General features: G+C 39.3%; 2 protein-coding genes across 4 annotated transcripts; one reads left to right on the forward strand and one right to left on the reverse strand.

Moving 5' to 3' along the window:
* Positions 1 to 418: 418 nt before the first annotated feature.
* On the reverse strand, positions 419 to 13,595 carry LOC109961039 (ligand-dependent corepressor-like). Its single transcript, XM_020601565.1, has 7 exons — positions 13,437 to 13,595; positions 6,076 to 6,141; positions 5,346 to 5,425; positions 5,028 to 5,160; positions 4,511 to 4,837; positions 4,296 to 4,392; positions 419 to 2,345 (listed from the first exon to the last, which is right to left on the reverse strand). Exons 1-7 carry the CDS (start codon positions 13,531 to 13,533, stop codon positions 1,319 to 1,321), a joined length of 1,827 nt encoding a protein of 608 aa, XP_020457221.1. The 5' UTR covers positions 13,534 to 13,595; the 3' UTR covers positions 419 to 1,318.
* A 44-nt stretch (positions 13,596 to 13,639) lies between these two features.
* Positions 13,640 to 20,408, forward strand: morn4 (MORN repeat containing 4). Of its 3 annotated transcripts, none has more exons than XM_020601567.1 (5): positions 13,640 to 13,715; positions 15,842 to 15,915; positions 17,292 to 17,406; positions 17,492 to 17,601; positions 17,685 to 20,408. In XM_020601567.1, the coding sequence occupies exons 2-5, from the start codon at positions 15,849 to 15,851 to the stop codon at positions 17,831 to 17,833; spliced, it is 441 nt and encodes a 146-aa protein (XP_020457223.1). In that variant the 5' UTR covers positions 13,640 to 13,715; positions 15,842 to 15,848; the 3' UTR covers positions 17,834 to 20,408. The 3 variants fall into 3 exon arrangements, with proteins under 3 accessions (XP_020457223.1, XP_020457222.1, XP_020457225.1); XM_020601566.1 differs by lacking the exon at positions 13,640 to 13,715 and adding an exon at positions 14,971 to 15,107 and having other exon boundaries at positions 17,685 to 20,407; XM_020601569.1 differs by lacking the exon at positions 13,640 to 13,715 and adding an exon at positions 15,290 to 15,364.
* The last annotated feature ends 476 nt before the right edge of the window (positions 20,409 to 20,884 follow it).

A 20,884-nucleotide genomic window follows, 5' to 3' on the forward strand; every position in this document is an offset into this window, starting at 1 on the left:
ACAAAGAACACTACTGCACCTCGATTTTATTTTGACTCTCAAAAGGGGGACTGGTCTTATTTTCTTGATTTCATTTCACCGATATTAAATATTATGTTGAGGGGGGGGAAGTCTTACTTTTTTGCCATTTCAAAGTAAGGGGATGCAAACTTTTGCACTCAACTGTATGTACTAACTTTTTTGCATTTTTGATAATTAAAATTCTGCCTCTCTCATTTATAAGAGTAAGACATCCCAGAGATAATACCTGAAATCTGAAAAAGAAGAGCCCTAGATCACATCCAACTGAAATGCTCTGAAGGCTTACACTGGTATTGAAATGCTACCGATACCTAGCTAAAGTTGGATACACACACACACACACACACACACACACACACACACACACACACACACACACACACACACACACACACACGAGTGATATAGTAAGATATGAAATGCTACCTCGAATGGTTAACAGGCTACACTATCCTTCCCTGTTGGAGTCGACTTCTAGTCTATGAGGCAATTTAGTGAAGCATATCTGCAGGATGAGGCATATTTATATGTATTAATCATGATATGATAAAGACAAATTTCTTTGACAAGTACAGCAACCCAATCTGAACTCATCCTGAGTAAAGTGAAAGCAATGAAAGAAAAAAAAAAACCCACTGCTTGTGAAGATGATCTTAATTTGGATTTAAAGGGGAAAGTGAAATGCTGGAAAATATTCCAACAAACTAGCATATAAATACATTTTTGGATAACAGTGTTTAGAATCGATAGATATTTTATCTATTATATCTCCAGTGTGCATTTCAATCATTGACATGCTTATGCAAAACAGTGACAGCAACTTCCATTGTCATCCATAAACACTTTACAATAACTGATGCCTAGTAAGATGCCCTCATGTATACTTGCAGGTCTTATACAAGTAATTAGAATTAACTGTATATGCTATGCTATGAACAGTACTGAAAGAAAACACTGAGGGGCGCCACTGCCTAAAACATGCAGTAGGGTTCTACATATAAAGAGTACATACACATGGAGAGCCAGGAATGATGGAAGCATGACCTAAACAATAAACGGACATTCAGTTGAAATTCTTAATGAACACAATATGTGGGGCAGAGAGACAATGGGAGTGTTCAATATAGAAGGCTGCACACAGTTATTATTAATGCTAATGGTAAATGTATGAAAGACAAATAGAAATTTCAATGTTACACACAACTATTAAGAATTCATGGAAAACATGTCAGCTACTGTCACTGTCTGGCAAATGCAACATTTATCTGGCTAAAAATTACATCACTATTCATAGATATCACTCATTTGATGGGCGGCTTCTATCAGGGAAATCATTCGCATTCCCTTCAGATGTGCTCTCTCTTTTCTCAGAAACAATGTGCTGGAGGTTTTGCAGATCTTTCCTCTCAGGGGACTGCGAAACACCCTGTTCTACTTGGCTTATCAGCTTCAATTTCTTTTTGGGGGGATGTTTCAAGGTTCCCAGTCGCTCTTTAACTTTGTACTCCAGGGTGCTGTGTGGAATGCCATAGATTGACTGGGCTTTAGACACACTCATTTTCCCACCCATAACCACCACAATAGCTTCTTCCAGCAGCGCAGTGTTGTACTGTCGATATCGTCCACGTTTTTTCCTTGGCTGCTTATTACCCAGGTCTGACTCTGAATCCAGAGGACAGCTCCCTCCCAAGGCTTGGCGGTCGGTGTCATAAGGCCAGTATTCCTTCTCTGAACGTGGGCTATTAAAACCTCCACTGCACTTTTTTTGGATTTGTTTAGGTAGAACAGAACGAAGCTTCTTTCCCAGGCTGTTCTCACAAAGTGAACCTGAATATTCAGTGGACAAGGAATCCCAAGTTGGATCTGTTCCTGTGCCCATAACTCGCACCTGTGGAATCTTGAGGTCAAAAGATGATGAATGAGAAAGGGAGAGGCTGTGGTCCCTGCAGGCCTCCTGGAGGTTTCCTTTCTCACAAGCAAGTGACTTTGTCAAAAGTCCAGTGGCTTCCAATAACCTGGGTATGTCTTTAAGGTGCTCACTAGCCTCACTGTCAGTTTTGAGTTTAAGGAGGGCCCCAAAATGAGTTTTGGAATGCCAGGAAACGGATCCATTTTTAAAAAGGTCAGTGGGTCTGAAGCTGTGGTTATGGCGCAGAGGTGGCTCTGGATCGCTCTCCAGTTCGGCCTCCTCTTTGATGTGTAGAGAGTATGCAACAGATGAGGAAGGTTTACAATGGATGGAGTGGCCGATATTCTCCCTCCTCCTCCCATCCTGTAGGCTCCTCATTAACAGCCCGACTTGTCCGTCCGCTCTCAAGGATCGCCTGATTGGATGGAAGGAAACTGGGTGTAAGCAGAGCTTGCACAGTGCCTTTTTTTTTTTTTTTCTAATGGAGGATGGGTTGGGAAGGGGAGGATGTTGGCCACTCCTTTATTATGTGACCTTGCTTTGGTAACATCACTATGTTAGAATGACTGTGTGGTTGTGTGTGTGACTTTTAAGAACAAAAAAGGCTCAAGTTGACAATTTTTTTATTTGCTTCCTTTGATTGTTTACAAATTCTTCATCAACATAAGAAATGAGAAAAGGGCAAAGAAACAATGAAAATAAAAGCAAAGAAAGGCATTTTTACATAAAGGTCTTTGGTATCTTGTGGCTCAAAAAGTATGGCCATGAGGAGCAACTGTTTGCCATTGCAGTAGGCAGCTTGGGGTGTAGCTGTTAAAGCAGGGCACAACAACTATGCCATACAAATGACTAAAGCAACTCAAGCTCTTGACATTTTGTGTGACGTTACCACTAAACAAGCACAGCAATAAAAGAGTAAGCCAGCAGAGTTGTTGTGTATCTAGAGCAATTTTATCTAGGAGATGGATCAACTTATATATATATATAAAACAGTTTAAAAGAGATTTTTCCTAAATGCTAAATTATGAGTTCATCTCCAGAGTTGTCTGTATACACATTGTTTTGGTGGTCATATTTCTACACCAGTCTTTTTAACAAAAATTAGTCAAACTATTCCTTTTAGAATCTGATTAACCTAATTTGGGTCTTCTTACCCCAAACACCTTATAAAGTAGATTGTTTTCATATCGATACTAACATTTTTATGCTTTCAAGAAAGCCTAAACAGAACCAAACTACAAAATAAAATGACTCCTATTTAGATGGAGATAGTCTCAAATGTCTGATTCAATTAAGAATGAAATAAAATGGCCATTTGTCTACAAATAAAATTTGAAATACAGCCCTCTGATGTGGATGGATGACATTAGGAAATATATTTTTTCTAATATGTGGCGTCAGTGACTAGGCTCTACAGAAAAAGTGCCATTATGTTTATTAGAAGCATGTATAATTTAAAAAGTATAATGCTACCAGCATGGTAACAGAATGTATAGGCAGTGCTTATATGTTGATATTAAAACAACCAAATGCAGTAGTTCATTGGGAGGACAGCATGCAAACGTGAACTAATTTAATACCTCTGCTACTACATTACTTCTTCATTGAGAATCTCTTGAGTCTCTGTTAAAAGTATAAAAGTGAATCTATTCTCTACTGCATTTGTGTAGGGCTTCAGTCCTGAAGTAGTAGTTTCTTGTGCTTTCATTTATCTGAGAAGCTGCTGCAATAGTCTAAGCTGTTTCTTTTTGTCAAAAGGTGTTATTCAACTTGCATATAGATGCATGAGATTTAGCAAAGCTGCAAGTCCCGTAGGAATCATAATCAGGCCAGTTAGTGCCTTGCCAGACAATAATGAACTGAAAACCAAAAATGAGGCCAAGTAACAGAATATTTTCACACTACAATAGTTCACAAATCAACAACATGCTTCCCATTCAGTCCCTATCTGAAACCAGTGATCTGTCACACAAAAAATTTTGAAGCAGGTATCTGCAAGTCTGCAAGGAAATTCATTCTGAATGGCAGCATCCTCTGGGACACATTGGAGTGAGCTTTAAGAAAAGAATTGAGCAGCAGAAGCACCTATGTTTGTTTCTTTGTTCCAAATCTATTTTTGTTAATACAAACTCTGTTTGATCATTTTCATATCGACCAACTGGCTGTGTTCCCCAATATCAGGCCTCACTTAATGCCAATGCATCAATGGCACTACTGGTAACCAGTTTTAACATTTGTTAAAACTATTCAATTCATTCCAAATCCACCCTGAGATCATCCTAAACTACAACATAACATATCTTCCAAAACATTACTGTTTAGGAATTTGAGGCTAAAGTGACAAAGACAAAGAAACATATCTTACCCCTTGAGTGTAGATGTGGCTGGAGAAGAACAGGGACTACGGACAGGCAAGCTGCTACTATAGCGATTCTTTTTAATAGATAAGTCAAGGACTCCATCTGTTTAAAAAAAAAAAAGGCAATTTAGATTCAAGGTTAAGTACAGGCTGGAGTATTGCCAGTAAATAGCTCAGTCCTGAATGTGCTGCTCTGTTACATGTGTTCCAGTTCACACTACCTTGTTCACTGGGCTCAGCCAGGGGCTTCTTGATGGTGAGGTCAAGAGGAGCATCCTGGTCAGCCATGAGGAGCTTGCTGAGGACAGGGTTCTGGTTGTGTGCAAGTCCAGCCAGGGTAGCAGCAGGGCTGATAGAAGAAGGAGGAGGAGCCCCCGGGAACAAGGGTGGGGAAGCCGGGCTTTGGTCAGAGGGAGGCTGGGAATCTGAGCGACTGTCCTGAGGGGAGCTGGTTTTTGAGGTATATTCGGCAGCAAACTGTCGGATCATTCTCTGAAGGATGTCTCGAGCCACTACTGGAATGTGTGGGTCCAAAAAATTTGGCACATCTGAAGGGGAGGGGGGGCGGTTGTTAAGTCTGCATTCCTTTACTGAGCTGTAAGTGATCATTAGTCAACATTCACAACCACAGTGTAAAATCATTTCAAGAATAAAAGCCACTTTGGTGCTCAGCCTGCAAAACAACCAAAACTCTTACACCCATGTGGAAGCATTGTTCCACAGATTCCATTAGATCACCTTTTCTGTTGAGGACTGCACTAAGAAATTCCTCCGCTTGTTTCTCTAGTCTGCTGATTGTGGGCAGATCTTTAACCAGTAGAGGTTTGGGTATATCTTCAAAGCCCTCGTTGTTTAATCCAATTAAGTGTTCCTGTGAAATGACAGAACTGCTGAGTCCGTAGTCTTCAGAACGAAAAGGGACACATACTGAGCAAGATATAGGATTTTTAAAATTTTCTATATTACGGTTTCAAGTCTGAATGGTGATCTTCATCTAATATCCAATGCACTTTCACAGCAGTTAGCAAAGCAAACAGAGAAAACTAAAAATATTACCTTTACTTTGTCTCTTCTCAAACAGCAGAATACACAACTTTGATCAAATGACCAGTCAGGCACTGCTGTAGGTTCAAGGGCTGTGGACACAAAACAGATGATAAAATCATTGTCTATTTTTTTTTTTTGCCTATGTCAATGTCTAGTTTTATTTTGCCAAATACATTAATCAAAACAATCAAAACATTATAAATAATAGCAATAATACAAAATCGTATGCCCTGACTGACATACGGTACATTTTGTTTTAAAGTACCGTCTCCTTCTGGATTATCATCAACATAATTACACTGTGTGATGTGTCATGAAAAAAAAAAAGATTGACTGCAACATGCACTGTCCTATTTTTTATACATTCATTTTTAGCAGCCTCTCCAACTGCTGCTTAACCTTTGACAGTCCTTTCACTGCAAATGTAATGAAAACCAAAATAACGCCCACTATTGTCTCATTAACATCATGCATCAATAAAATGTCTGTAGGACACTAGACTTTTACATTGGCCCCACACCATCCAAACCATCAACTCTGCAGGAACACAAGGCATCATGTCTTCTGTAGCCGGGGGGGGGCTACAGTGAATGTAGAGGGGTACCAGATGGTACAATGCAGCAGCATTATCATAATGAGCAGACATCAGATTATGCTCAAAACACAAAATTCCCAATCATTCTTGCATGCTTTTGTATGATCAGGGCCACTATTATAATAAAGAAAATTGCTGACTTACCGTTTAAAACTTTTACCTCTTCTACCAGCTCTGTACCAAATAAGCCTTCAAGAATGCTCTCAAAACCTGTGGAAAGACGAGAAATTCCGTAATGATTTACTCCTATTTAAGGCTTGGTACTAGAACAAAGAATCAAAATGAATCACTGTTTAAGACATTATGTGTTCAAGGGTTCAAATTAATTTGTTATAATAGAAAAAAATGGTTATGACCCTGGGCAACTGAACAGTACTAATATTTCATGTGATGTCTTTTCCATACACCCAGGCTCGTCTATCTCATCTTGACAACCCCTGTAATCAACCCTCCACTTCTGTTAAAACACACATCAGCTTTCACCCGCAAGTTTTTACTTCAACAGTAAAAACCTGCACTACATCCTGCTGTTGCCAAGCAACTAAAGTGGCTACAGAGTTGGCAGTGACTGCATGTTGCAACATTCAAGAAACCTGTAGTTGACGACATTAAAGTATCCTGTGCAATGTTGTGATTTTAACCAAAGCCAAATGTTCACAATTCTCTAAATGACAACTTACAAAACACTGTATGGAAAAGCAAAACATCAGCTATCACATATACAGGCCAAGGAAAAATCTTGTGTACATTACTGATGAGATGTTGGTATTCTACAATTCCAGCTGCTTGAAAGATAGGATGCCACATATACTTCACCTACCAGCGCATTAACTCAATATGCAATGCCTGCTTCCTGCCGCAGGGCCAGTACAACTCACCAAAAACGAGCACATGCATTACATTAGTTGCTAAAGAGGTCAGAGGTAACATCTGTCTACTGAACTGGATCTTAAATAAGAGAGAGCACAGTTCCAAACTAAAAGGCCAAAACAGAAATCAATATAACTTGGCTAAATGTGTTGATCATCCAACTACGCGTCATAATAAAAGGCCTTTTTACAGTACATCTTCAATAGATAGCAGGTGAGAAAATGATCAGCCTTACCATCCTCTCTTCCTCAACTCTCAGTGAATTCAGTAAAAGCTGCCATCTATTAAATGCCCTCGCTCTGCTTCCCTACAAATTCCCACCCACTTTTCAACTGTCAAACATAAAGAGAGGGGGGTGAAACACAATCTCGCCTATGGCTGCAGCACGAGTCTTTTTCTGGGTTAGTGCACAGGACTTCAGCTGAAGCTATCCAATCCTATTTCTGAAAATTTCAGAGGCAGGGGCGAGAAAAGTAGGTCATCCACTTTTGTTTGACAGAGGAGAACCATAACATTAAACTATTCTTCAAGAATTCAGTTTAGGGCATTTAAAAGTGTGTCATAAGGTTATAGAGCATAATGTGGTGCAGCCTAATAGCTAACAAAAAGAACCCTGACACACAAGCCTCATTTTGGGACTAGCAACTTACATTTTAAGAGAGCACGCTGCCTACAAATGTAATGGATAAAATATTGATAGTCTATACAACCAAGCAAGCTCTATAAAATAAATGTGTATACAAACCCCAACTACAGATGCCATATGTGCTTGTGGCTGCAGTAATAACAGTAATGTTATTTAGGTGTGTTTTATGTTTGACATAACATTCACCAATTAATTTCACTGAAGAAGGAATTGGGCCAGCACTGAGCTGCTGCTACACATACCTCACTTGATTTATAGTGATCAGATAGCCTCCAGATACAATAAGCACAGAGGTACAAAGTGATAATGAGAAAAGGGGGGGGGGAGAAAAAGAAAAAAAAGAGTCCGGTATTATCTGCCATCTAATAATATTACAACTTGTCAAGGACTTTATATAAAAGACATTAAGGACAAAGATATCAGGTTAATGAAGCTGGTGATCTTCATCCACTGTAAAATGGATGGAAAAACAACTACAGGCCTACTTGTAAGTGACAACATGTCAGAGCCTCATTAGAAGCTTGTCCTTTTTTAACTACTGGAGAAAGTTAGTTATTATGCCAATCATCTAGCTCTACAAGGTGGATGATGTTTTATTTCCAAACCTTTATTGTCTTTATTGTATTTATCTGAAATACTCAAATAAAATGCAAATTATTATTATTATTATTACATAATTTACAGTAGTAATCTCTGCAAGAGACTAGCTTTCAAAACAGGCTTTTCTGTGCAGTAAACTTGCTGACAGGAGAGAAAGTGATATTTTTGGATTTACTTGCATCGCTTAAATTTAAGTTTAGGTTGGGTCTGATATTGGAGACCATCAAAACTCCAGATGCAGCTGTACTCCAACAAAAGACAAGGTAAAAATCAGATAAATGAATTGGAGACCTTTTGTGAACAAGGCCCAGTATTAGCAAAACAGATATTTCAAGATACTTTAAAAAGGACCTACAGAGCACTCACCTTAATAAGTGAAACTGGTTCTTAAAAGTGCCCAATAGGGCTGCAATGTACAATACATCTTATTTATACATTTATAAAAGATTGCAGCCTGATAAATGCCTTAAGCATTAGCCATAAACCTTGACTATGAGACTTTCTAGGAGATCTTTTTGTGGAGCTTAATCTGCCTTAGCCTGCTCTGACCTACATCCATGGCCAATTACAGAAGAAGGATTTCGTGTGTGAAACACCCTTGCTCCTTCCCACCAGCACTCAGAAAGATAAATCCCACAGATCTAGGATCATTAAATCCTACTCTTAACCTATGATGTACATCAATGTGAAATGAATATAAGGTGTGGTACAAGTCATCTTTATTGACTATCGGTGGTGATATGCACTACGTGGGTGGGAACTGGGTATTATAGCCAAACAGTCTCGGGCTGTCCCAAACACCATTTTTTGTGCTCAGGAGTTTCAGCTGTAACAGTCGGCAAGTATTTGAATATTCCAGGGGGCTAGGGGCTCGACTGCTTACATCTCCATTCTATGTTAAAGTGATGGCTGTCTGCCATTCAGACACAGGGAACTTTTAACATTACATTCCTCAGAGCTTCATTCAGGGCTACCTTCTATTGTAATGCATACTGGCTGACAAAAAAATAAAATATAATAAAATAAAAACAAAGATTCAACTACATAAGTCGCAGGCAACTGATGGGTCTCTCAACTAGTCCACTTTCAGGGGGCAGCCCTAAACCCTTCCCTCTGTTGCTCTACTGCTGAAGGTGTACGGTGTTGCATCAGCCTCCACTCCACCCACCCCCCTCCAGAGCTACAGTACACACAGAGTGACATAAAGCTTGCAGAACAGGAACTTCCCTAAGTCCAAATCAGTGCACAGCCAAAGTAAACCTAGCATCTTTGGAAATACTAAAGGACTGAATCAATAAATTCTTTAATCTTTTAAGACATCATGTTTTAACAGTCATACCAGTGTTGAGTAGGAGGAGATTCACAGATATCCCTGAACAATGCTCTGTAAAGATACAATATGGGGCCGAGGACGACCACAGAAATGACAAAGTTGCACAGATTAGCTGAGCTACATGTATGTTGTGGGACTAAGCCCAATGCATTCACTATTGACTACTATGCTATCCTCAGCTAAAGGTCAGACAGTCTAGATGTTACATCATGAGAAAAGTAGTGCTTGAAATGTAATTTCACTACTACACATTGTTTTCATTGCAGGCAACACACAGTAGGTGGATCAGGCTATACGTACAGCAGGCAGTGAGATGACAGCTTCAAATAACATCAATAGTGGGGGGGGGGGGGCGGGCAAAGCATAACGTTGAATAACAAATATGAGACCCCAATGATTTTAGGCAAATAAAGTGTGCATGCGCACACACGTATGTCCAGTTACACAGACAAATACAGTCAAAGCAAGTGCATTTCATAAGAAACCATTAAAACTGTTGGTGATGTTTCACAGAATGTCAACAAACCTCAATTTGCTCTTTTTGCAAATTAGGAGAAATCCATCAGAGGTGGCATACTGGAGCAGAAAACAGGGCAGACTAAAGTTAAACAAGACAAATCAGGCTAATGTCAATATTTACTTATTTGTTTGAGCAAATACTTAATCTCACACACCCACACATCAAATGAAAGCATGAATAACTAACATTCCAGGCATTTCCAAATATTTGATGGTGCTGTTTCAGTCCAGATCTCCCAAATCCAGAGAGAATACACATTTTCAACCACACAGTTTGCATCTGGGGGCTGATGGACCATGAACACATGTATAGGCAAGCATACAAACAATTGTTGCTGCTGTTCTATTGGACAATTGCCCTTGTCTCTGCCCTGCAGTTTTACTGCTCACATTAAATATACAAAGACAAAATGTTCATTTCAGCGTATGCATGGTGGTGGTGGTGGTGTGCTGCCCTCTCAGCCAAAAAGCCAAACAAGAGTATGTCCTTGTTGTCATGGACAGAATATGCTATTATGTGCCCAGCAGACTGATGCTGTTGTCATGTACTCTGCAGCTATACAATTACTGCACAAACAAGGGACATTTGTCAATCCTCAAGGGGAAACTGACTAACTGAACAGTACTGAGTCTAGAGGTAGTGACTGGTCAGAACGCTATTATTCTCTCTGCATTTTCTTTTCAGTGATGAGCACACAGTCCACCTAATATTGTAGTATTTTAGCTGAAATATGTCGTTGTACACCAATATCACTATCCTATGTACAGCAATTATGCAAACTGCTACTCTACACTAAAGGTCCTGTGTAAAATCAGCAGTGCCAAATCCTAAAGTTTACCTGTTTAGGTACAGCCCCACTATTACAAGAAATAATGTGATGTTCATTCAAGCTAGATGCCTAAAAACATCATAAATACTGTAATGCCAGACCTAAACTTTTGATTAACCTGGTCTATGATGGCAAGTCATGAGCAGTTTTGCTGACAGCTTTAGCTGATCTGTGCAAGTTCTTTCACTGCACTTGATCTTTCTAATTATGAAGCCAGCACCTAACCTGGCATTAATAAGCCAAGAGCTAAAAAAAACGTAACATGCAACCACAAAACCTTTACATGATAGCAAAACAAAGTACATGTCTTGTAAATATATTACACAATTCAATTAAGACCTATACAAAGCGGCCACTTAAAGCGAGGTCAGCTTTGACATTATGAGACTAGATGTGTTAGTGTTCAAAGATCTAAATGGGTTTGGGTCATGCCTTTTAAATTCTACTTCAAATTCTGTTTGACAGTCTGCTAAACATCACAAGCAAAAACAACATGCGTGCATGTTTAGTCATTAAAACTAAAACATAGCCTGACAAATTTCTCTGTATACAAGTTTTCTAAAAAGCAGACAGTTCTGCATAATAAAGAAAAAGTCCTTTAATGAAGGCTGTTGCATTCCTTAATGAGTCCACACAAAAACCTCCTGACACTGAATAAAGTGAGAACAGACCAACTAGGAACTGATTAAAGCAGTAAAACTAATCTGACTGTAAACAGTAGGATCACCAAACAACTCTCTGCTTATCATTTGCATGATTAATCCATGATGGTGCTGAGCATCCACATTGGCTGTTGCTATGCTACCCAGGCTGGTAAGGCATAGATTTACAAACAGCCTCCCCCTTTTCCTAAAGTGACTCCATCAAATCATGTAAAACTACTAATGTATATGCACAGCTTCTAACAGTATGTATGGACAGAATAAAACAAATCACAGCACTGTCATATTGTTTTACACTTCTTCAACAGCATGATAAAAACCAACGCTATAGGTTAGATTTGCTTGCCATCCATGAGAAGTAACAGCACATTGTTTACAAAAAATAGGACATGTTGAGCAGCAGGATATCAGTTCTACATAGCACATATAATGAATCACAGACCAGTGACTATAACTTGAGATGCAGTTAAACTGAAATTTATACTGTAGTGTAGGCGCCTATGAACTAGAATTCACCTAAACACATACTGACACGAGGGTAAGTCTATAACCATGCTAGTGGCTCTGTGAGGCTGTTCTTAGGCACAGAGGTGTTTTGAACTGGTTAATGCTGATAAGAAAGTAGTTTACCATTATTACCATCTTAGTTTAGCATGTTAACATTTGCTAATAATCACTAAACGGAAAACATAGGTAAATCTGATTATTTTTACAAATATACATCCTGCTGATAATGATAATTAAGAGAACAAATGAAAACTTTAACCTGCCAGTAGTAAGTTAACGTTACTAGAGGAAGAGTTCAGCCTGGTCCAAAGTTACTAGCATCACTAGCAGGGCTAAAAACCTTCCAAGAACAAACCCCTGCTGCAGGTCTTGTCCTGTTCTGTTCAATCTTCTAGCTATAATACCACAAAATTATAGTTTAGCTTCAACTCCCACACAAATATTGGCCTACCCAGCACAATCAGCTTAAAACCCCAAGGCAATAACTGCATTTTTAATGAACTACTGTTGTACCCGGTACTTTTTACCATACTGACTCTGAGAGACGAGGCAGTCCAAGTAACTACAAAACAGTGCTGATTTATTCCATGAACACAGGTAAAAATTAACATTACACGCTCAGGTATCTTGCACCTCCAACCTGCACGCAGGCAGATGTAAGATGAAAGACCCTGAACCCACCAGGCCTATACATTATATCCCCTCGGTTGGGCTAGCCCCATACTACACACATGTCGTGACTTAAACATAAGAACATATTATGGCTAAGGCTACAGTTATACACGTCATAATAATAATATTAAACACCCTGTCTGCTGACAGTCATCAACTCTTCTCTCTAGTTATCCTTGACCAGATGTACCCTGTAGAAACTCATAAGCATGACTAAGCATTTAACAGTCTAACTAGCCATCCTATCTCCACTAAACATTTCTAATACATAAAGTATCTAACCAATATCTATCTGACTAAAAATACCTAACACTACTTATTTTAAGGGGTCTGAAAACCTTATAGAAAATGTGAACTTCTGTGGGGCCTCAGCCAATTCTTTAATGCAGTAAAGTGCGCCCACACCAGGCGATCTGAAAAAAGCAAGCAAGCTAAATGTTAAGTGAAAACATCCACCACAGACATATGTCTCCCTCCCCCAACCAAAATACAGTATGACACGGGAACGCGCATTTCAGCAAACGGGGTCTTTTGGCCGACGCAACGCCTCCGGTGACACTCCCTTTAAAACAAGCACGGTGCCCTTTAAACAAACTAACATTACGCCAGTAAATAATTTAAGTCTACAGTTTGGATTTAAGAACAATAAAAACAGTAAGGAAACAACACTGCAGCACTGTCACAAACTGTAACATTTAAGGCTCAGGCTGCCTGCCGTGAGAAGGAAACAGTTGAGGACAAAAAAAGTCACTGGGAGATGCCCCGACTGAGTCCAATAATACATGCTTATTTACGTCGATAATGGTCACGCAAATGCTACATTGAAACAATATAATGGTACATCGTGCAACTAGCATTATCCTTACCTACACAGTGAATAAGTTTGTGCCTCCACGAGTCAAGTTCCTGCCGAAAGCCGCGCCTGTCGATTGTGCATTGCTGCCTTTTACACTGACTCGCCATTTTCTATCGTTCTTGTGTGGCGGGCACCAGCACGGGAAGAGGAAGCGCTCTGTTTACGTGAACGCGCGTCTCAGGTTTGAGGAGGAAATCACCACCAGCACGCTGGTGAAATCACCCCGGAGAGAAAGTGGCCGCAGGTTTCAGCCTGTATAGCTTCCAAACCAAATACTCCCAGTAAATCAGTAAGTTAGTATTATTAAGATTAATATAAATAATTTACACCACCAATGGTTTTTAAAATCTTCCTAAAAAATGGGTGTTTATGTTGATAACCTTTGCAAATTAAATCAAATGCAATGCTTTTTACATTAAGGTTAACAAATGCAGCAACTGGGCAACTGCTGCAAAGACCATGGTGATGATATGTGGCAAATAGTGCGTGGTGATTTGATTATGACCGAATAAACTATAGGCCTTTAGACATATTCTGCATTTTAACCAGTGCTAGTGGTGATAATTCCTTGATTTCCGTGAAATTTTGTACAGACATTCATGGTTCCCATTCAGTGATCCTCCTCTATAGCGCTAATCGATAAGTCAGATTTTCAATATATCCTGTGGTAGCCTATTCAACATCTACTGATAGTTCGGCACAACATTCATCAAACCGTGGTTAGAAGAAAGGGGCTGCCTTAATTAGATTTTTCAGGAAGAGTCTAACCTGCTCAGCCCTATGCACTAGTAAACAAGTAGCATACTATCCATGAATTACCATAGGACATTTTGTCTGACTTCAGCTAAAATGCAGTCGTGTGGGGGGAAATCGTTTATCAACCACAACTTTATGTATGTATGTATATGTTACAGCCAGTGGTCTACACATTTCACATAGATACGTTTCTTAGACCACAGACAATTTCAGCTGAAGGCTCCCTTGTCAGCTGTAGTGTTGAATGCATACAAAATAATAATAATAATATATATTATAATAAACCCTGCGACCCCGTTCGGGACTAAGCGGTATAGATAATGGATGGATGGATCTTATAATAAATATGTCTGCCTCCGTCTCTAAGCTGTAGCACACTAGACCAGTCAGAACGAGTTTTCAATGAGAGCCAGGAACAGCCATGCAGAGAAACAGAGCGGCGGTCAGACTGCAACGATACTGTTGTAATGCTGCCTTCATGTGCTTTCTGAATTAATACTATCTCGAGCTGAGCGCATATGAACGTACACAAAAATAGGACAACAAACTTAAACACACCCTGTAAATAAGTTATATATCTCTGTGAACGTTTCTAAGTTGAGTCTTTATATGGAGCCCACAAGCAACTCAAATAATGTGACACTTAAATTTTATTATACAGAGACATATTTTCACATTTTCGTGTGACATTGTAACACAGCTGTTCCTCTCAAATTCTAATATAGCCTAAAACCACGACCCTTAAAACGCCTTGCCGCGGCCCTGAAGCATTTGCGAATGCCCAAAGACTTGAAACTGGACTAGAAGCTTACGAGGAGTACCTGAATGCGACATAGGTTTCTCAGCCGGTGTTTTCATATTTTTACGCCCCTCCGCTCTTTTACGGTGTTTTCCATGCCTCAGAGACGACAAACATAGCCTACAGGTAAATTATAGCGTTAACAGCTGCTGGTGTTTTTCGCTTAGCCGTATTTATAGGTTATAGTCCATATACATAAGCTTATCGTTAAAAATCGATAGTCTATTCAATAAAATATATATAAAGGCTGCACTGATATAAACATATAGCCTACTGGGTAAGCATCCTAAATTGGATGTTTACAGTAGCCTAACCTTAGTGTTTCAGTCTTGGGATGAGCTGGTGAATTATAGCCTATAGCCTGTTCATTGTCTACCTCATGGGTAAGGCTACACCTGACTGCCATTCTGTGACACACTCATTTGTTTTAAAGCAACACATCTACTGGACAGTATTTTGAAATGGTTACCATGTGATAAGCTCTTGTTTATGTCTGCAGTCATGCTACAGTGACGGTTTCCAGTTTATCACTTTATAGGGAACATTTAGTTCATGTGTGTTTTTAAAATGGGCTAATAACAACATCACTGCCACCAACATACACTGGGACCTATTGGGTTGAGAGTTATATGATCTGGTCTTGCCTTTATTCTTTGATCTGGCCCAAATATAAATGTTCAACTACAGTGACTAACACAGAGGCTTTCCCCCACAACAGAAATATATTTTAACTTGTATAAAACCTGCTTCAGCTAATTTATTGTGTTTAGTACTATAAATAAAGCAATAGAATAATGGTCACAAAGGGCTGTGTGGTACTGAGCCTACTGCATTTGTTTGTATGAATGTGTTAAAAACAGGGGTGCCATGACTCTGACCAGAGGATCTTTCACCTATGCCAGCGGAGAAGAGTACCATGGCGAGTGGAAAGAAGGCAAGACAGTCCTGCAGTCCATTTTAAATAAGGTTTCTGTGCAAGTATAATCAGTTTAATGACAGAAACAAGACAAGCATTTATTTTGTACTGTATCTTCTGTGCTGTACATCTATTCCTCATAGTGTGTCTCCAGAGGATTATTGTGTTAGTTAGCACCAAAGTGAAAGAGAATGGTGAGACACTAAAACATGCAAATGGTTAGTTAAGTTTTATGCTGATAATCAGCTGTCAAAATTGGACATACTACCTATATCCCTCCATAATATTAATAGTTGTTGGTGTATATTATTTTGATAAGCTTCCCAACAATGTGTTTCTTTTCTAAAGGACACATACATTTCCATAAGTTCAGTCTGAATCATAGTCTCCAGTGCAGTTCTCTTCTTTTAACAAGGATATCATACACACATCCAGATAAATAGTTACCATATTTAATAAAGCTAGCAGGATCAAATGCAAGTGCCAGTGGTAGCAATGAATCTGCATGAATTGTCAAAATGTTCACCTGTAGCAACAATTATAAGGATGCATACACTTTTTCTACTCTCTCCCACACACACATGCAGCTCAAGCTATTTAGTCAAATCCCAGTTAGCTAACATTGACAATCCATGATGAACAGAGCCGGATTTTTCCAGAGCTGGCTTTTTCAAATCTTCTGGATTAGACTTTGGACTTGTTTGGGAAATCTTTGAGAGCTGTCTGTCAGCTGCTGTTGAAAAACCATCAGCCACCAAGTCTTGTCATTGGGTTTGGGATGATTTTCAGCTGGAAACACTGTCCTCAACATTTTGCCCACTTTCCCACTATTGCTGGTGTAAGCCAGTTGTAGTAGCTGTCCAGAAACATGTAGGTGTGCCCCCCCTGACAAGTTTATAAGTTTTAGCAGTAGATCATAGGCTACTAGGAGGGAAATGCTAGTATTTCATGAGTATTTTTAGTCCCTACTAAAACATCTACTGGATTAGAATGTTGTAATTCCCACTCCACAGGAAACAGATGGGACTCCTAATTCACCAGTAAACCTTTAGCTGACAGAGAGTTGAGGGGGTATACTTAAATCTGAGCACATACTCTACAAACTCGTGACATACTGTATGTAGTGTCTCTACAATACTAAGTGAATATAGAACCCTGAGCTGCATTACAGATTCAAATGTTATGTTTAGGTGGTTGTATCTTACACTGTGTTTACACACTATTATGAAAGAGGCTACGTGGTTAGATGAAGTATTGTGTAGATAAAATGTGAATCGAGAGCTCCTGTAAAGATCTCGTGTCAAAACCATTTGCCTTAACAGGATTTCTTGTGTTTCCATCATCTGTTTTAAGTTTGAGCCATTAACCGTTGGTGATGGTGTGCAACCTTCCAGGTCGGAGGCACGGTGTTGGCCAGCTCAAGTTTCTGGATGGAACCTGCTACACTGGCCAGTTTGAGAATGGACTCTTCCATGGCTCTGGTGTACTGCTCTTTACAGATGGATCCAGGTGTGTGAGCTAAAGTGAGAATAACAGAAGTTTTGTTCACCTGTATCAAAATATACAAATGACAACTGTCTTTTAACATTTTCAGATATGAAGGAGAATTTGCACATGGAAAGTTTCAAGGTACAGGAGTCTTTAGTCGATATGATGGCATGAAGTTTGAGGGTGAATTTAATGACGGACGTGTTGAGGGATATGGTAAGTCCCCCTGGAACAGTTTGTCCATAAGGATGTCAGTACTGTTTCTTTGTGGTTGGTCATGTCTGTGTCTGTGCCTCCAGGACTTTTGACTTTCCCAGATGGGTCTCATGGTGTCCCACGAAATGAGGGCTTGTTTCAAAACCACAAGCTGCAGAAGAGAGAGAAATGTCCAGCAGTGGTGCAGCGTGCACAGGCTTCAGCCTGTAGTGCTCGCAGTCTTGCACTTTGACCATCATGGAGACCACTGGAGACACAAACAGGGTTCTAGCACCTTCTAAGAGGGCCTCAGGGATGTGTACTTGTATACTACCCTCTAGCTCTTCTTTTGGTGTCTTTCTGTTTCCATCAGATTTGTCTGCATCTTCCTTGACTCACCTTCACAGTAGCTTGGAATCCAAACACAGTGGCTCTTTGTATGACTGACTTGACATGCACAACACCAGGAAGCACATCTTTTAACTTCACAAGTCTTGTAAATAGCAAAAGCAGTTATTTTTTTCTTGTTCTGATTCTTGTACTCATAAACAATGTCTTAGTGTTTTAGGATACAGTAGTTAGCTTTCATACATTGAACAACTGACTATGGGAGACCTCTTCTTACCAGTCCATTACAAGAGTGTTACTTAAAGGTACCCTGTGGAGATCTTGGCTACTTGCAGTTCTGTGTGTTTGTAAATGGGTCTCTATTGTTTTTATCGTGCACAGGCATGAGGACAAACGCGCATGCATGCAAACACGCGGGTATTGTGATACACATTCTTGCTGAAGTTTTCTGCTGATGGACATTTGGTGGCGGTAACGTAGCAATGTGGAAAGCTATCCAACACAGATCTAAACAATGCACAAATTAAAATATCCAAAAGACTGGATTTTACAGTATATAGTTATGAGGAAGGAAATGCATTTAATACATATGCCAAGCCTTAAAGATACACACATGCATTTTGGTGAAAATCAGTGTATGCAAACATAATTTTTGTTTGTTTACAAAACCACTCCACCGAGCACCTTTAAAATCTCAATTAACGGTGCTGCTGCAAACTTTATCATTCAAGGAATGCTTTTTGTCACTGGTGTTTCTCCTTTAAGAACATCGGTATTCACATTTGCCTTAAAGACATTTTGGTACAAGAATGTAGTTCAAGGGTGTCCATCTGAAAATCAGATGACACATAGTGCCCTTTCCTTCCCTTCTCTTCTACATCATTTCCCCTAAGGTTTCTGTCAGCCTAATGAAGCTGAGGTGTGCCTAAATATTGCCTTCACTCTGAGAGACATGTTGCTAAGCTGGTGCTAAGTTTCAGCTCCCATCACTCACAAGTCCTGCAGTTCTCTTCTCTCCAGTAAACTCCCCACTCCCAGTGGAAATCACTGGGGACGAGGTTGAACTCAGCTGGATAATTCTCTGTGTAACCTGAAATACCTGGATGACTTGACATCCACAAATTTGATAAATAATCATAATTAAATGCATTGAATTAGGGCTATAAAGCCTAATTGTTGCAAGTGGATGAAAGAATAAATCAGATCTATATTTAAGAAGATGTAATTCTAATGTATGTTTTTCTCTGACATGTGTAGATGTTCGTTGTCACTGACTGTTTGCTCTGCCCTTTCAAATGAATTAAGATATAATTATTTGATCAGTTAGGTAGAAAGTGTTGTTTGGTTGGGTACTACGAGGTGTTAAAACACAGCTATTCTGTGATTACAGATTAATTCAGTATGCTTGAACAGTTGATTAAATAGGCCTTAAAAACATTTGTAGACATGGTTTGTATCGGATTGCCTACACAAAACTTCAACCAAAGACAATCAAATGATATTATAGGTATAGAAGCCTAGGATTTGTGCTATTTCTTAAAGATTATCAATAAAGACAAATCATCAATGACAACATGGGACTTCAGTGTGCAAGAATGACAAGAGAACTGAACTTAAGCAGGGAATTGAGTGAGATTCTGTTGTAAATATGTCTGATGCCTTTTGTCTGGATTATTTGCAGTTGCTGATTTTCATTGTTGTTATATCCTATGAAGACAAAGAATTAGTCCTCAGTATTGTGAGCCAAATCAAAAAGACTAAATATAACATTAGACACAGAAAAGCAGACCAGTGCATGCATCAATACCACTGTCTACAAGCACACAATGATACTTTGGTGTACTTGCACAGTATGCATGTAGTATGATGTGTTTCAGATCATTCAATAGTATTTTTCCTTTCCAGTGTGTGGGTGTCAACACTACACTGAGTGTGTAGACACTCATGCCTGAGTGGAACAATAAAATACCACATCCATTTCCAACTGGAAGCAAATGGTGCTTTAAAAGTGTGCCTGTCCAGACTTTCACCTGCCTGGAATCTATCATTGCTATGGTTACCCTTTTTACAGTGACAATATTAAGTTGCTTTGAGTGCTCTTCGATTAAAAAAACTGCACAGTATCCCTTCGTTCTCCTGGAATAGGTCTGAGTCTGTATCACATATGTATTAAATAAAGGTTTGTGTTGAAAAAGAAACGTTTTTCGTTGGGCATGACAGCATTGGATTTGGACTTCACTGCCATTTTTGGTGTTTTTTCATCATTTGCAGCTATATGAGGAAGTTAAATCATTTTTGTGGATAAACAGTCTCTTCTGGTTTTTGGCTGGCTACTACCAAGCAGAAGCCTTCAGTTTCCCCATCCCCCTCCTCATTTTACACACTCCACCCTTCAGTAACATCACACCACAGCTATGTGGAATTAAAAATGACAGACCTAAAGTTGTAAAACATGAGTCCAATAAATTTAAAAGTGATGTCTGTTTTTTTTTCTGATACACAAACTATTACACTGACAAAATACTGTAGTGTCAGGTTGACAAATAAACAACACCACTTGTGTGTATAACCTTGTATTTTACATTGTATGTGCCTCCACTAAACTCCCTGACAGTTACACAGCCTTGCTTGGAACAGGAAATACTGTGTGTGGTTGATAATGTATTTGATGAGCTGTCTACAATGAACACATTGATATTTAACTGAAGCCTGAAACTGCATACTAGTATGCAAAACAGTGGTTTACATCAACATGAGGAAAAATGCAACAATGGCACAGTATTTGTTGAACTGAATGTGATTACAAAAAGAATGGCTGTACACGCAATGACTAACTGTACAAAAACTACACTGTTAGCAGGAGAGCAAGTGATAAATTTCCCCAGTATGAAAGACCAACCTCCCTATAGAACATTTGAGCCGCTGCTGACAGAAGGAAAATGTGTCCACTGAGTCC

The sequence above is a fragment of the Monopterus albus genome, unplaced genomic scaffold (assembly GCF_001952655.1).
Source record: "Monopterus albus unplaced genomic scaffold, M_albus_1.0 scaffold52.1, whole genome shotgun sequence".
In the NCBI taxonomy this organism is placed as follows: Eukaryota; Metazoa; Chordata; class Actinopteri; order Synbranchiformes; family Synbranchidae; genus Monopterus; species Monopterus albus.